This window comes from Mytilus edulis, chromosome 3 (genome assembly GCF_963676685.1).
Source record: "Mytilus edulis chromosome 3, xbMytEdul2.2, whole genome shotgun sequence".
NCBI lineage: Eukaryota > Metazoa > Mollusca > Bivalvia > Mytilida > Mytilidae > Mytilus > Mytilus edulis.
The window spans coordinates 43163183-43181016 of NC_092346.1; the positions used below are offsets into that span (position 1 = coordinate 43163183).

The following is a 17834-nucleotide window of genomic DNA, read 5'->3' on the forward strand; positions in this document are numbered from 1 at the left end:
ACAGTCATAAGATTGTAGTTGTATGATACTTTTTTGTTCTTACGCCTGATGAATACTACTCAACTCATTGTATGTCGTATTGTTTCGTACTTCTTTTTACGTATATACAACAGTGCAAATTGAAATTCGTGAGGATACACGATCCTCATACGAAGTCCAATACGTACAAGTAAAACTTAAAAATTTCAAAAAAAATTACTAAATGAAGTCCAGTTAATATTTATAAGTGAAACTTGGTATATCCAGATTTTTATTTACTGAGGGAATCCTGGATTGGATTAAAGTTATAAAAGGATATATAAAATATTTCTTAAAGCTATAGTTATTATGATTATCAGTAAATTGTACTGGGTTCATTTATTATGATTACTGTACATGATAAGTTGGAAATAACAAAATGAATTAAATAGTAATAAAATATAAATATCAATACTTTATAACGTACAAAATCTGGTAAAAAACAAAAACATGAATTGATTAATATAGTTATTATTGAGAAGCTAAGATTCCGCAGAGTATCTATTTTCAAAAATTAGCTGAAGCACTTCAACTAGTATTTTTCATGGATGGTCGGACCACAGCAGCTGTTTTGAATTGAACCCAATTTTCATGTTTTTTCGATTTTTTATAGATGATTTATTTTGAAAACAGAGGGGAGGGATTATTTTGGTTAACTGTTAAAAACAATATGTCCATCAATCAGTTATACGGGTGGAGATGAAGAAAAATACCTTTAAAATTTGGCTACACCTAATGTTTTTGAAGTCTCCTAAAATCTATTTAGTTTGACAAGGTAAATGATGTCTTTAACACTTTAACTTAAGGTTGTATCTAAATGTTAATTTCAAATACAAATTAAAACAAACTGAAACTGACTTAAACTCTCAAAATTTTGTGGTGATAACTGTTATTTGACCATCAATTAATAATTTCTCATAAAAGAAACTCGTGTATAGGCAAGCACGGTTAACGTGATATTTTCATCCTCATATCCAAAATTAAGGGTCCAGAGAGAAAAGAGAAGCTAGCAAGTGATGAGAGAGAAAATAAGGGGGGGTGGGCGGTTCGGATTTTAAAAACATGTCAAAAGTAGAGGTTGCTGGCAAGTTCATTATATATCATACAATGACATGTGATAGCTTTTGATTTTGATAACATTATTTTGTTGGTTACTGTCCTATTGTTGTTGAACCGAAACATTCCTTTATGCAGGATAAACCAAAAGAAAGCAAACAAACAGATTTCGACCCAATTTGATCAAACCCGATATCGATATAGTCCATGTCAGATTGAACGCACGTAAAAGTTGGATGCTCTCTGCGTAAATCATGAGTCATATCAAATCTCTGCTCGAAAGTACAACTGATATAAACTGTTATCAATATGACATAATTTTACATGATACATTGCATCTTCTATCTTATCAATAATTCATATTAATAAACAATAAATCAACACATATCATAAAATGGGACTTTTACAAACTTTCAGTAAGTTCAATAGTCAATCGAGTTATGAACGAAAGAAGATGAGGGGCATACGTCAAAGACAGCACACAAACGCACCGACTTATAAAATCTACAAATTGTTGTTAAAGAAGTAAAGCACAGTACTTTTTGTCTATTTTCAAGATCAAAGTGGCACTATGATAAGAAGTGGTTTAATCATTTTGTTATAACATTAAATCCGCCGAAATTGCCCGAATACCTTTAATAGTCTTTTGCGTATTGATGTTTGACAGAGGAAATAGTAAGCTGTGGGAGATTTCTTCTTTTATTCATTATTTCAGGTTGGTCATCAGTCATGGATCTTTCTAAATTATCTATGTCATAACTTAAAGGTTTTTTTATTTAGATGTTTTTCCATTTAAGAACATTTATTAAAATAATTTAAAAACGCGAATAAATGTCACAAAACTGCACATGTGTTATAGGTGGTATAATGGTTTGAGCTGTTTAATGCGGACGAATCCTCCGTAAGAAACAAATGCATTAAAGACTAGTATTCGAGATTAGTATTGAAGTATGACTTTTTAAACTTTGACCCAAAATAGTCTTCTCCCCTTTTCTTCTCCTCTGAGACATCATAGATATTGGCATGGACGATTATTTCCTGTTGTTTCAAAAAATAATATTTAGTGCACTTTAAAAGAAATGTGGAAGGACAATAGAAATTAACACTGAAATATTAATAAATTCTAAAAATGTATACTAAGTTTGGAAATAGATAATTTTGTCTTCGGTTGGAATTGGATGCGCCTGTCATAAAAGTGAGAGCATTAGCTATCTACAAAACCAGATTTACTCCACCATTTTTTTACATAAGAAACAGCCTGTACAAAGTCAAGAATTATATAACAGTTGTTATCAATTCGTTTGATGTGTTTGGGCTCTTGATTTTGCCATTTGATTTGGGACTCTCCGTTTTGATTTTTTCTCGGAGTTCAGTATTTATGGATTTACTTTTTTTCTTGTACCTTCTAGAAAACATGTAAATATTTAAATTGTAGCTTGTTGTTCGGTGTAAGCCAAGGCTCCGTGTTGAAGGCCGTACATTGACCTATAATGGTTTCCTTTTTTTAAATTGTTATTTGGATGGAGAGCTGTCTCATTGGCACTCACACCAAATCTTCCTATATCTATTGGTAGGCATTATAAGCAATATTATGGCATGGTTTAAGCAATCAACAAAATGCGTGTTGGGCTGTTAATGTATGTCAGTATATAATATGTATTGTCTTCTATAAAGGAAGATTTCTCGATAAATAAACTCATCATAGATTCCATGATTAAATTATGTGTTTACGCCAGACGTGCGTTTCGTCTACAAAAGAATCATCAGTGACGCTCGAATCTAAATAGTTAAAAATGCCAAATAAAGTACAAGTTGAAGAGCATTGAGGACCAAATTTTTTTAAAAATTTGCCCAAATACAGCTAAGGTAATCTATACCTGAGGTAGAGAAGCCTTATTATTTCAAAAAAATCAAAAGTTTTGTAAACAGTTAATAACAGAAGTGCTGACTACTGGACTGGTGATACCCTCGGGAAATAAAACTCCACCAGCAGTGGCATCGACCCAGTGGTTGTAAATAAACTCATTACAATTACCAGGATTTAATTTTGTGTTTACGCCAGATAAACTATCCTCACTGGAATAATCTTTCGGTCTGCTTTTCAAAATTGTCAGGCAGTTGAATGTACTACTTCAAAATATATTTTGACGACTTAACAATTTTCAAATAATATTTGCAATTCACACTGCCATTATTCTGTGTTGGAACACATGCGCATTTTGAAAGAACGTATTAGGTTGAACTCAGATTTATGACGCGTTTAAACTGTCCCGTCAACGACATTCATTGTGACCACCAGTTTACTTCTGTATGCCTCATTTGTGAAATACATAAAAGAACAGAGTTGTATTGTCCCCCGAGTTGCATGTATTTTAACTATCTAGGTGCAAGCCTTAGGCCAGGGAAATAACTGAGGGTGCATTTCTTTCTAACACAAACGATGCAAACGGCTAAGCGCGCACATGTTTTGGTCATTTCTTTGAAACATACGTTTGCAAAGTTTACATAAACTTTGACAAACTATGCAAACGCTTAAAATGTGTCTGCAGTTTGTCGTTTTTCGTTTGTCGTTTGTTAGTACAAACGCTGCGTTTGCTTCTAACTTCAACCTGATTAAACGAAGTATTTGTTCCTACGTTTGTAAAAAAGTTTGATTACCAACATGTGCATGTTTTATTTAAAGTTCAAACAGGGTCATTAAAGACTTAGCAAACGATGTATTTGTTTCTACTCATGAAGCGTTTAGAAAACGGCAACAAACGCGACACAACGTTTACAAAATTTTGGTTAGAAAGAAATGCGGCCTAAATAGAACACTTTTTTTTCTGTAAAACAATTAACAAATATTTGAGAGAAATGAAGGCTATAGAGTATATCAAATCAATTCCGTTATGATTACTTTTTTCCAAGGGGTATATAACTCATTAAAAATAATTGATCGGCGCTGATTCTCACTATATTTTTTTTTTATTTCTACAGATAAACACAAGCGGATTTTTTAAAACACTATGCAAATCTTTATATAGATATTAACATTTTTATTCATTGAAATGGAAATGTCCCTATATATAACGTACATTTTTATTGAAAATTATTTATTTCTAAAGAATTGTTGTACATATTAAAGAGCATATTTAAGTAAAGGAAATTTTCATAAAAACAGCTTGTGTTAATCTATCAAAATAAAAAAAGTTTGGTGTCTATCCAAAGGATTAAATTGTACAAAAAAAAACGAAATTGTTAGTAAATGTTTAAAATTCAGACCCCTTTTATCTCTTCAAGGAGTATATGCAAGTATATTTTTTATTATATATATATTTGAATTGCTGAGGTGAAAAATAGCATGTGTGCAAATTTTCGTAAAAAAAACATCATGGGATCGAAATTGCATATCATGATGCCCTTGACGTTGAGTGTAGTAAAAGCTTTTGAAATAAATACTAATTACAAAATGATTTAATAAATATTATTGTCTATCTTTAAATTCAGTAGTTCACGTTGCCGCAAGACACGTACGTACAACCTGTAAAAAGGCTTTAAATGAAATAACACAACAAAATGCTTTTAAAATCAATGGTTCGTAAAAGGGGGAATATTTGCAGGCAAACATTGCAACGAAGTCCAACTGACATGCATTTCATGTAAACTGATGCTTAAATCGCACATTAGTTTTATGGATATTTGACGGTGATGAATGATATGAACTTAAATTTCGTTGGAGCATTCATACAATGTAGTATAGTCATGATATCAAAGTTCAAGCATTTTTAACTTGACATAATTTTTTTCCTTTTTTTTTTCTTCATTTTTCAATAACCAGTACATTTCACCAGTATCGTCTTAGTGTGAAGTCCACATTCGGGAGTACATCATCTGATTATTATATCTCAGTATAACATTGTACAGAGCAGTATCTTTGATCACAGTTAAATATAGTATGTTGAAAATTAATCTATATTTAACTAGTATATTTCCGCAGGTTTGACAAATCGAAAACAGTCCACAGTTCAAGTGACATAATTTAGTATCTGTTGAGTTTTTGTTTCATTAGAAATCATAGTACTTTCAGCGTATTTCTTATTTTTTTAATTTAATCTTGATCACTACCAACAAATATTTATTATGTTTCCTTCAAACAAACTCACACTGTGTGTTAGTATTGTGTTTTTAGTGGTGGATCTAGGGTGTAAAGGATATACGAACCCCCCCCCCCCCTTTTTGGTCTCCAATATTAATTTTTATCATTTTGTTCAAGATTTATATGACTTTTAAGCGGTATATATACTAGTCAACAAAAGAAACGATACACCAGTTTGAACTCAAATTTATCATAAAATATAATAAATTAGAAAACTTAAATTAGCAAATGAAAAACATTCATTTGCAAAGAGAATGCTGTATATGATTAAAAGAATCTGACCGAATTGGAAAGTTCATAAATATCATGTTATTGCACACGTGGGGTCAAATTTATTTGCGGAAAATGATGGTCAGCACTGAATTTCTTAAGTGAGAATTAAGTCAAATGTCTGTGGAGGCATTCAAAATTTTAAGCAGACCATGTCAAGATTTTCAGTTTTAAGTACTTGTATCGATTTTTGAACTTTTAGGTTAAACTACAATTTTTGTAATTACATGCATGTGGAAAATGCAAATGTCTTCTATCGTTTCTTTTGTTGACTAGAATGTAATCCGCAATGGCGGTTTCAGAAATTTTCATAAGTGGGGGCCCACTGACTGCCTGAGAGAGGGCCCGCTCCGGTCAAGTTACAGCGATTCCCTATATATAATCAACCAAGATTTTCCAGAAAAGGGGTGCCCAGATTCTCTGACACCCCCCTTTCACCGTCTCTGGTCCGTTTTATTACGCCCAAGCAATGATTTCTGTTTCAATCTGTAACCTTTTAAATTAATCTACTTAAAAACTTACATGGAGTTAGAACCCCCCTTTTTGACGACCAATGCTTTTAATCGAAGGGGCATATGGTATGGAAACCTTCACCCTTAAAAACGGCTGGATCCGCCCTTGATAACACAACTACCTCCGGTTTATCCAACAAAATAATATCGGTATAAAAAGACAGAGGCGGATTAAGAGGACCTGCCTCCTCCCACACCCTTTCTGGTGAAAATTTGGTAGAGTATATAGGGAATCACTGAAGCCTGACCTGAGCGGTTCCCCCGTGAGGCAGTCAGTAGGCCCCCATTTATGAACATTGCTGGATCCGTCATTGGAAGGAGTAGAATGGCAATTTCGAGGATGTTCGGCTAATTTAATGTTGCTGACAAGCCTGTTGATACTCCCCTAAAGATGACTGGCTTGGGTTAACTTTAATTTCGCAATGACATCGAAATCATTATCACAATTGAATGGAGCTCCCATGTGCAAACCTCAATTTCCTTGCTCCGTCTTAGGTTATACTTTTTAGAATTACAAGCATTTCTATGTAAACACCTGTATCAAATTAACCCTCTTTTTCAAGTGGTAGCCTTAATTTCCTACAATTTCTCCTGGTCGAACCCACTATGACGGGACCTTGTTATCGTAATTATTGCTAATTTGTCGTCGTCCTGAACATGCATAAACTTTTCCCCAATTGACGTCAAATCAAAAATGCTAAACTCGACCAATAACGGAAGTGACAATTGTCAAAACAAGCACCTAGTATCGGAATTGATGAATGAACCACTAGGGAATGAAATATACGCACGTTATGTGGTCTTAATCGTATTTGATAAACTTATGCTGCAGTACATCTTGATGGTTTCTGAGAAGGTTTGAAATACAGACGCAAGTATCTATCTGGGAGAGTACGACCTTCATCAGGACCCTTAAGTGCATTTGAAATTACACAAAGCAACAAAGTCTTTCAGATAAAAGTGTAATACATATTTACTCGATATCATCAATGATCCATGTAACTGCAGTTACTGTCTAATGACCTTATTTAGATGGACACGTTCACCGTCTTATCGATTCATTTCATACACCAAATAAATTTTAGTTGTTGCTTATGGTATTTATAAGAAACAAACTTGAACATTAAAACATGACAATGACCAATGAACCATTCAAGTCAATTTCAGATGAACCCCGTCAGACGGTAATATACAATGTACAACACACAACCTTCTATACAAAATATGTTTCAGCTTATTCTCATTGCATTAAACAACCAGATGCTCCACAGGGCGCAGCTTTATACGACCACAGAGGTCTAACCCTGAACAGTTGGGGCAAGTATGGACACAACATTCTGAAGCTTGATACAGCTCTGAATTTTGATTGTGATTAAATAGTTGACACAACCTAGGTTTCTGACACAGAATAAATGTGGTCTAAGAACTTGAACTAAAAATTTTTGAATTGGACATTTACCTTTTATGGTCAGATATCCAAAATCTAAATACCGCACATGGTTGGATTCAGCATATCAAAGAAACCCAAGAATTCAATTTTTGATGAAATCAAATAATTTTCAATTATGGACCCTTAAGACCTCAATGTGGACCAATTTGAAAATCTGAATACATGGTAAGACTCAGCATATTGAAGAACCCCATATATTCAACTTTTGTTGAAATCAAACAAAGTTTAATAGTTGACCCAGATTTGGACTAACTTGAAAACTGGGCCCACAATCAAAAATCTAAGTACATGTTTGGGTTTAGCATATCAAAGAACCCCAAAGATTCAATTTTTGTTAAAATCAAATTAAGTTTAATTTTGAAATCTTTGGACCTTAATGTAGACCAATTTGAAAACCGGACCAAAAAAATAAAATCTAAATACACCGTTAGATTTGGCATATCAAAGACCCCCAATAATTAAATTTTTGATGAAATCAAACAGCTTTTCCGTTAAAAGGTGTTGGTTCACTCGTCACAAACGAAATCAAACAAAGTTTAATTTTGGACCCAAACTCCCCAAACCAATCCCAACCTTCCTTTTGAGGTCATAAACCTTGTGTAAAAATTTCATAGATTTCTTTTTACTTATACTAAAGACAAGTATTAAAGTGCAAAAACCAAATGTCTTGGGACGATGATGAAGACGATGCCAACACCAGCGTTACACCAATATATGACCAAAATATTTTTAATTTTTGCTGTCGTATAAAAAGATCAGACAACATAGAACTAAGGATTAACTATGAAAATTTAATCAGGCAAAGGTGAAACCAGTCTGACAGACATATATCAATGGTGGATCCATAACTTTTTATAAGGGGGTAGCACTGACTACCATAAGAGTGGTCCAAAACAGTCATGCTTCATTGATTCCCTATTAAAATAATCAACCAAAAATTTTCCACAAAAGGACCAAGGCACCCCAGGATGTGCATGTAGCCTTTCTAACAGTGATATTCATAGTTTGTTCTATGTTGTGCGGTTACATCACTGTTCCAGATTAACAGAGGGTTAGGCGCCTGCAAACAGGTTTTACTCCGCCAAATTATGTTTATACATGTCCTAGGTTAAGAGCTTGAAATTCAAAGGTTGTTGTTTGTTGCTGAATATCATATTTTTTTATTGACTCCCACATAAATTAAGCAGTTAGTTTTTCTTGTTTGAATAGTTTTAAATTTGTCATTTTGGGCCTTTTGTAGCTTGCTATGCTGTATGGGTTTCGTTCATTTTTGAAGGCTGTACAGTAAAATAAAGATGTTAACTAAGATGTCAATTGGTCTTTGGTAGAAAATTGTCTCATTTGACAGATAATAGCTAATGCAGTAGGTAGATCACAACATTCTAAACATTTCTGCTCCTTCAGATTTGAACTTTCTAACGCAGTTTTAAAGATAATGGACAAATCTTGCATATTATCCCTATATTATCTTTTAGCTCTGCAATGATGGTTTGCATATACGGTCACTCAGTCAGGGGTACTACTTGTACAAGTTCTTTTTATTTACTTGAAGAGGCAAATAATTTTATACATCTACATATATAAGTAAATTTGTTATATACATATTTTCTTTATAAAATTTGAATAATCTGCCCTCAATTTTCTAAAAAAAATTAAAGTACAAGTTTTATTTGTTGACAAGTTTTTGGGAAGTAAAAACATGCCTTAAACAATTTCTCTCTGGTCAGCACATACTCATTCATTATAGTTCAACTTTTCATCTCAGCACTGGTAATTCAAATGAGATTTTCATTGTCCTTGAATTACACTTGAATGATTAGTAAATACACCTGCAAAGGACAGTTAATTAAAAATTCTATTAAAGCAAACAAGTCCTGAGAAATTCAAGAAAAGATAGTATGACTTTTTTTACTTGTATTTAAGTTAAAAAAAAAACTGGTTGTCTAAGGGACATAACTAAGCCATTAAAATAATTTATCTATACAAGTAAATAAAATGCACTTTTAAAAGTATATTACAAATACTTATATATGTACATGTATATTAATATTTACTTCAAGTAAATAAAAAGAACTTGTACAAGTAGTACCCCTGACTGAGTGACCATATCTGCAAATCATCATTGCAGACATGTGTTGAAGACCGTACTTTGAAATATAATGGTTTACTTTTATAAATTGTGACTTGAATGGAGAGTTGTCTCATTGGCACTTATACCTCATCATCTATGGCTAAAATAGTTCACTTGACGGTCACTAGATTTTTTTAACTAGATTCCTCAATAATGATTGTGGCCAAGGCCCAATGATTTCAGACAAGAAGATTTTCATAGACGCAGACAGATGCCAAGTGAGGAGGAAAGCTCATCTTGCTCTTTGGGCCAGGTGAGCTAAAAAGGGTAAGAGGAATGCCTCCAAAGATTTCACTATATAAAAAAATACCTGAATTTACTGTGAGTTTACAGCATCTTGGAACCATCTTAACTCTGAAGTTCATATATAATGAACAGATGTGTTACACACAGTGTTTCCCAATCTTTCATTGGGCTTCAATCAGCAACTACAAAACCCATGATTGTAAAAATAACTGCCCTGATTTAATATTTGTTTTCAGAGGAAAGATACAAAAAGAAACTTATAAAAAATAAATAGGGAATCCATTGACACAGATGATACCCCCGCTTGCATATCATATAAAGTTATAAAGGGACATAACTGAAGAACGGTAAAAGGGACGCTATCAAAATTTATACTTGATTTGACTTTCATGGTAATAATTTGTATAACGGAAACAAAAAATTCAGCAATTTTTCCATTTGTAAAGGGGCATAACTCTAGAACTGTTAAAGTGACACCCCCAAAATTAAAACTTGTTCTGTATTTGGTGTTAAAAAGCATTGTGTATAAGTTTCACATTTGGTTGAGGGAAACTAAAGTTAGAGAATGAAAAATGAATTCAGCAATTTTTCAATTTGTAAAGGGGCATAACTCTAGAAGAGACACCACCAAAATTCAAACTTGATCTGTGAAAACAGAAACCAACGTTGATATTTACGTACAGACGAACAAGGGTAAAACACGCAAAAGACAGGACTATAATACAATTTAGTTGTTTGTCATTCACACAGCTTTTTAATGATTTGATTCAAAATTTTATTTGTGTGTGCTGTTTCTTTAAATTCATTTGTTCTGTTTTTGTTCCACTTGCAATTCTTATACTTAAATATAAACACTCAATCCCATATTAATTCACAATAAGTTTTCAATCTTATTATCTACAACGGTAGAACATTTACTCTATTGTTTTTTGTGTTAAATATATTTTCAAATAAATTCTGTTAAACAGCTAGTTTCTTTCTCCAGACAGTTGTTCTGAAGGCCTCTGCCACTGTTTGACCTCCAGGTGGGTGTTATGGAGGTCTCTGCCACTGTTTGACCTCCAGGCGGGTGTTATGGAGGTCTCTGCCACTGTTTGACCTCCAGGCGGGTGTTATGGAGGTCTCTGCCACTGTTTGACCTCCAGGCAGGTGTTATGGAGGTCTCTGCCACTGTTAATACTCCAGGAAGATGGCATTAATGCTTTTGCCACTACTCCCCAAACTATGAAAAAAATACAAACTAACAACTATTAAAAGTTCAAATTCAGATAAACTTCCTATTGTAATGTTCACAAAAAAATTAATATACATTTAAATGCTCAACAATAAGTCTCTTTTGGGATTCAATTCATTTCTTTAATTACAATTCATGAGAAAAATTTACCATACATTGAAAAAACAACATGAAAATAAATACATGTAATGGTAAAGTCACATTTCAGACCAACTACATTTGTACAATTGATGTTCTTCACAATACATAAAATACTAAAAATTACAGGATTATTTCACTATTTGATAAATTGTTTCATTCTATATTGAATACTGTAAATGCAGAAATTAATGCAATAGTTTTATTATTGCGAAAAAATGTGAAATGGTTATACAATGTAATCACATTAACTTAAACTCGCATTAGAAATATTTTTGAGTTGAACAGGATCTTTCTCAATATTGCATGAAAGTCTAAAATAATCAAAATCGCAATTATAAATGCACACAATATTTTCTGAATTTACAGTAATATTTGTCTACAACAATTTGATCTACTGCTAGTGTTTCACCTAGAACTTTTTTGAAGGACATGGCCTGTTCTTTAAATTTAAAGCATTATACCGGTAGTACAATTGCTTAAACATACAAGATAATTAATTTTTAAAAGATGTGTTCAAAATATTAATGCATGTTTCATCAACTAGGCATTGCTCCTTTAAAGGAGCTGCATAAAACAATCATGATACAATCTCATTTTCACTAAATGATAAATTTTTAATATTAAGAAAAATTTCAAGCCTTTACTGTTTATAAAAAAAAATCCAAAAAAATCATAAATTCTATCTATAAACATGTCTCACTTTTTGGCAAATATTCCGAAAGGACAAACAAGGCCTTCCAGTACCTCAGAAATTTTCATCTTTTCAAAATTTGGTAAAAATGCATTGAATTAATGTGGCCTTGTTCTTTAAAAATTATTATGGCATTCATGAGGCTTCATCCAGAGGCGGATCCAGGGGCAGGATTCTGTGGATTAGAACCCCCATTTTTTTTTTGGGGGGGGGGGGGGGGGTGTTTGAAACTCCCCCTTCTGAAAATGGCAGGATCTGCCACTGTCCTCATTCAACATAAGGTATAATTTTTAATATTAATCTGCATTATATTTATATAATTAAACTGTTTACTGCAGTAAAAGTAAACTTAACTTTTTTGTTAAATAGATTTTTGGTATGTTCTCTTACAAGTAAAATAAAAATTTCTAGGCATTTATTTGCAATTTAGTTTCATTCAATAATATAATACTGATCAAAAGCTAAAATAAAGCTGTTTCAATGGTCATGATCATAAACATTCTCATTCATAAACATCGTAATATAAAATTAATTCATTGGTCATTTAAACTGTTATAAAAATAAGAATTGAAAGAATTGCTATTACATGTAGACTGTAACATAAAGGAGTAGGTTCAGTAAGACCCCTTTTTTGTCCCAAAATATAGCTGTTTTACAAAATTGTTAAAATGTAAACTTTTAGCAATTTATTGGAAAGTAGAATACTTCTATTACATACATATGGGCTGTTTTTGACAATACAATGCATATATATCGGGTACGAGCATCATTAAGACATGCTAAATTACCAAAATCTTCACAATTTTAGCATTTGCGTTAAATTTGGGACGATTTTCGTCTTAAATAGAAGTGACCGCATCTCTGATCATTCTTAATATTTAAATCTAACTTTTAAGTTGTATTTGATGATAACACATAACATATATAAAGATTGAGGGTGAACACGGATGTGACCACTTTCATTTTTGACAAAAACCATCTGAAAAGTGGCATATTACATGTTTTAAGGCATATTTGATAGATTTTTCATATTTAAGCTTGAATATGAGCGTCTGAAATGACTAAATCAGTTCAAATCTTTCTTACAAACTAATTGAATCGACGGAAGTAGACACTCAAGTGTTTAAAAAGTGTACAAAATCTTTCATCAGATAAACCTGAAATTTGAAGCCAAAATGGGCCCTTACCAGACCTACTCCTTTTTGAATCAAGGTTTTAACAGTCAATCAGTAAATATTTTTTAATGATCACTGAAAATTACCCCCCAATATATACACACTATGGACATCTACATAAATGTATATAAAGAATTGTCACTATATACTGAAACCTACCATTTGTATCAATCTTATATATAATGTAATCGCTTCTCTATTTAAGATATCGCTTCTCAAATCACCTGAGTTATGGTCATCAACTGAAATAAAAACAAGAAAAATCATATTAATTTTTAGTCTAAAAATTTGTAAATTTTCTGTTTGCAGGATTTTTATATTTGGCATTTTTGCCTTTTCATTTTGCCCCTAATGTAACATGGGCTTGCACATTGCACATTATAACTGTAAGAAGGAAGAGATTGTTTTTGTGTTCAATAAATACTGTACTGTAAGGTTGGGCATTCCAATATTTTTATGTATAATCATTGTTATTATCAGATATGATGTATAAAGTTCAAGCTTAGAACTTCCAATGTACTTTGAAATTATGTTTTCATTTTGGTCATATTTCAATTTTTATTTCATCATGTTTTGGAAATTTTCCACCCAAGATTTTTTTTTTTTTATTAATATTGTGGACTGACATGATCTGGTTGTACAAGATGAACAAACACAACATGTTATATCTATACTACTAAACGAGAAGACCTCATTTTGTGTGTCGCTTCTCTTCCTCCCAAAATAAATTAATCATCATGCTTCTGTGTCCCATAGGTACCCTGCATAGTCGCATTTGTTATCCATTCTACTGACTATTCAGTTTGGGTTATTTTGGGAGAAAAACGAAAATAAAGGCATCCGGATATTGATTCCGTATTCAAACCGACTTTTAAGTCAGATATGACTTTTTTTAACATTGAGAACCAATCGTATGATAGATAACAAAAGTAAAAAATAAATTAGCCAATCAGGGCGTTGTTCATATCATGGTTTTTAGATCTTAAGAACCTACTATTATACCTCGGTTTAAACTTGCACATAATTTTCATAAGTACTCGGACAGGGACAAGACAATTATTTTCGCCTTTATCTGCATGTATACTATGATTAATATACTACTATAATATATAGAGACTGTCTATATAATATAGCAGTGATGGCCATGGAGAAGAAACTTAGAATTAATAGTTAATAGAAAATTAAATACACTTTCATATTCATAATATAGAAACTTATGTTCATAGTATACAGAAACGCGAAAAAAATGGAATATAACAGAAAACAAAATATTAACGGACTTTGAAAAAAAGAGAGAGAGCTTAAAAATATTGTCCTGTCTCCATGCACCTAATATCATTTCTTAAATTCTCCAGACATAAAATCTTTTACAAAAATTCATCCCAACATAAGTACTTTCAACCAAGCTTAAAATGCCAGCAATTTTGCTTACAAGTCAAACAGGACTTCCGGATTTAAACTTGCACATAAATTTCTGGTTTGAAATAGTCTGGAACATTTTTTCATTGATCAGCTATTTAAAAATTAATCAATCAATTATAGTCCAGACTCCAGATACATTTTTACATGTACTGCCACATTCTATCATGGAAGTTGTACAACTGACTTCCATTAATCTGGTCTTATCTTGGTCTGGTTATGGTTGTTATTTTCTATTGTTGAAATGCTTTTATTTTAATGTTTATGTCAAATTTTTCTTGCAGTTTGAAGAAGTTTTTTTTTATCAATGCCAGTTCTGACTGAACAAATAAAATGCATTTTTTTGGAAGGAGAGTTAAATTGTACAATGTGCAACCCCTTTTATTTGCTTCTCGGCACTGTTGGAAGTGTCCTTTCATTTTTTTTTACTTTCCTTATTCATATATGTAAAAAAAACATTTGAAATTATAAGCATGATAAGAGTAAACGATTAAAACTGTGAGGTCATTACAAAAATATATCCTGCAATCAGAGTTCATAATTATAATCTATTACAAAGGGCTATGCTGAGCACAGCAAAATATAACTTCTGTCACCCCCATTCATGGACTTAGGAATAGTTTGTTAGGGTATAAGACATGTAAGAAAAGTAACTAGCTAGTATGTAGATATAGGAAGATATGGTATGAGTGCCAATGAGACAACTTAAAAAATATTTTTCCAAATAAAAGTATTTTAAAACCTATATCTACATGTACCTAACCTCTTTTTTTCTGAAAGGAGGCAAGAAACAGAAAGATAATATGATATAGAGTGGGGTGTGCATATTCGCCGGGGACACAATTTCGCCGTTTTACTATTTTGAGGTGTAAATACTTCAAAAGATGACTGAAATGGAAGAAATATGCCGGTGACTTAGATTTTTATAACAAATATGGTTATTTTTTAAACTACGACAAAATTGCGGCACTTACCACAAAGGACTGAAAAACGGACAACAATTTTCAGCCATTTTCCTGAATAAAAAACACAATTTAAAAAAAGTATTTCTTAGTAAATTTTTTACTGATTGCCCTAAATTTCAGTTCTGTACAACTTTAAAATGTCTGCTATTGCTATCTATAATGAAGTTGATTTGAAAAATATTGTTTAAAGCTGCAGTTATTTGGGTTTAAATAGAAATATAAAAACGGCGAATATGTGTCCCCCATTGACAAAACATCAGGCAATTTCAAACATCCTTAAATCTAACTTTTCAGATGATTATTTTCAAACAAACACGTTTTCAAGCTTAAGAATATTTTGCATTTGAAGTAATCTTCATATAGAAATATTAGTATACTTCAAAAACATATAGACCTGAACATAAACTGTAGAAAACATGGAAAGATACGGCGAAAATGAGCACTCCACTCTAAATATATAATATTCTCATAATATTTTTTTTATACACTTTACTACAATTTGTACAGGGAGTTTAAGTTAAACAGTTGAAACCACTATTCCTAGATTATCTCTTACATGTAATTTTATACAGGTCAGTATAGGAAAATTTAAGGGACAATCATGACAAAAGTCGATACATCAGAAAAAAAAGATATCTACAATATCTACAACGCTGGATGGCATTTTGTATCAAGTTCAAATTAGTTTTTGGTAAGAAAGGAGAACAGAAACACAGACACCATTTTTTTTCAGATCAGATGTCAAAAAGAAAAAAAAATGTTTACAGAAGGATTAGACACACTTGAATATCAGTCAATAAAATTTTCAATTGCAAAATGGTCTTCCCAATTATGATATCCCAGTAACAATATCTATCATGTCTATACATTGTAAATAGTATATATACCCTGTTTTTAAAAAATAAAAGCATAAAATCTAAAAACACTGAAAATAAAATTAAATGACACAGACCATTTGATTAATACTCCACCGTTTTGAGAAATTCATTTCTTTCTTTTCCGAACTTTTTCTCTCAGTACATGTGAAGCTGTAAATGCAAAACAAATTGTTTAACTTAAATTCTTAAAGGTGCAACATGTACAATGTACAATGTATGTCATCTATCAAAGACATGTACACGTATGTACAACAAAATATACATGTTACATTTCTTATTTACATAAAATGGACTGATCCATATCATTCAAAAATCAATATGTTAACTTATTTACATATAAATGTTCATTTTCACAAGAGAAATTACATACACTGTCAACATTAAAGTACATTTTATGTTAATATAACATAATTTGTGCATAAAGATCGTAATAATATTCCAGCACTGAAGTCAAAAAAGTAATGAAATAAAAAACAGAAACTGAAACAGACCAAATTGCTGCATTAATTGGGATCAGTTATTCTACCATAAGTGTGATCACCTGACACATTTGCTGCTTTCTTTGTGTTTGTAGCCATTTTTGAACAGGTCGCACAGAACTCTAATGACACTGCATCTCCCGCAACATGAAGGCAAATTCCATTCATTAGATTTTCAGAGTTGATAATTGTTTTATTTTCCTGATTTTCAGTGTTTTCTTTTGATGTTTTTTCCTGCGTTTCAGAATTGCTAACACTAATACTACAACTTATATTTCTTGTTGATCTTCGTACAACTTTCTTCACAGTAGGAGATTCTACGTTTTCCTGATTTTCACGGGACCCATCAAAAACTGAACTTTTACGTTTTCTTAGATTTGTATTGTCATTTTCATCCTTGCTTACATTTGTGGGACAATTATTGTTAACATTAAATGAGGAATAAAACCGAACACCAGGGGTGGAACAAACTGATCCAATTAGTTTTGAAAGAGTGCTCTGATTAGCAATTACACCTTTGAGATATTCAACCTCAGCCACTAAATCTGACATTTCTGATTCCATTGTCCCCATCTTTGACATCAAGTTGGAATTTTGGACATGCAATTTTTCAACACTTGCTTCCAAATTTGTGACATATTCCTTCTTCTTTTGTCGATTTTCTCGTGCAAGAATTGCATTTTTTGACATACATGTAGTTTCTGATTTTAAGTATTGTACAGAATGTTTCGTTGTGTTCGGTTCTGAGTGGTGTAATGAGCCTGTCAAATGTGTAATTAATTGTTCGTCTGATGTACTTTCACGTGTTCCGTCGTTCACAAGGGTGAAATCGCCTAAAATGCCGTCAAATAAATCATCACTTGAGCAAGATTTGGAATCAGTTGTGATATTGTCATTGATACCAAAAGAATCTATATATGACATGATTGAGGCAAACCAGGGAGCTTAACAATTTACTGCAGTTAAGGTTAATTTAAAACCCTTTGTTTCTTTCCCGTGTCTGCATGAAAATGGCGTACCTCGTGGATGTG

The 17834-nt window shown here is 32.1% G+C and overlaps 1 protein-coding gene across 1 annotated transcript; it reads right to left on the reverse strand.

Annotated features, from left to right (window-relative positions):
- Window positions 1–10687: 10687 nt before the first annotated feature.
- LOC139516577 (probable basic-leucine zipper transcription factor E) lies at window positions 10688–17834 on the reverse strand. Its single transcript, XM_071306756.1, has 4 exons — window positions 16866–17834; window positions 16399–16474; window positions 13222–13304; window positions 10688–11043 (listed from the first exon to the last, which is right to left on the reverse strand). The coding sequence occupies exons 1-2, from the start codon at window positions 17725–17727 to the stop codon at window positions 16431–16433; spliced, it is 906 nt and encodes a 301-aa protein (XP_071162857.1). The 5' UTR covers window positions 17728–17834; the 3' UTR covers window positions 10688–11043; window positions 13222–13304; window positions 16399–16430.

Bases quoted from the DNA above. Each gene is read 5' to 3' on its own strand.
- LOC139516577 (XM_071306756.1), bottom strand. From the start codon at position 17,727: ATGTCATATATAGATTCTTTTGGTATCAATGACAATATCACAACTGAT. The intron at 16,475-16,865 runs GTGATCACACTT...TTGCATTTACAG, and splicing joins GAAAGCAGCAAATGTGTCAG to CTTCACATGTACTGAGAGAA.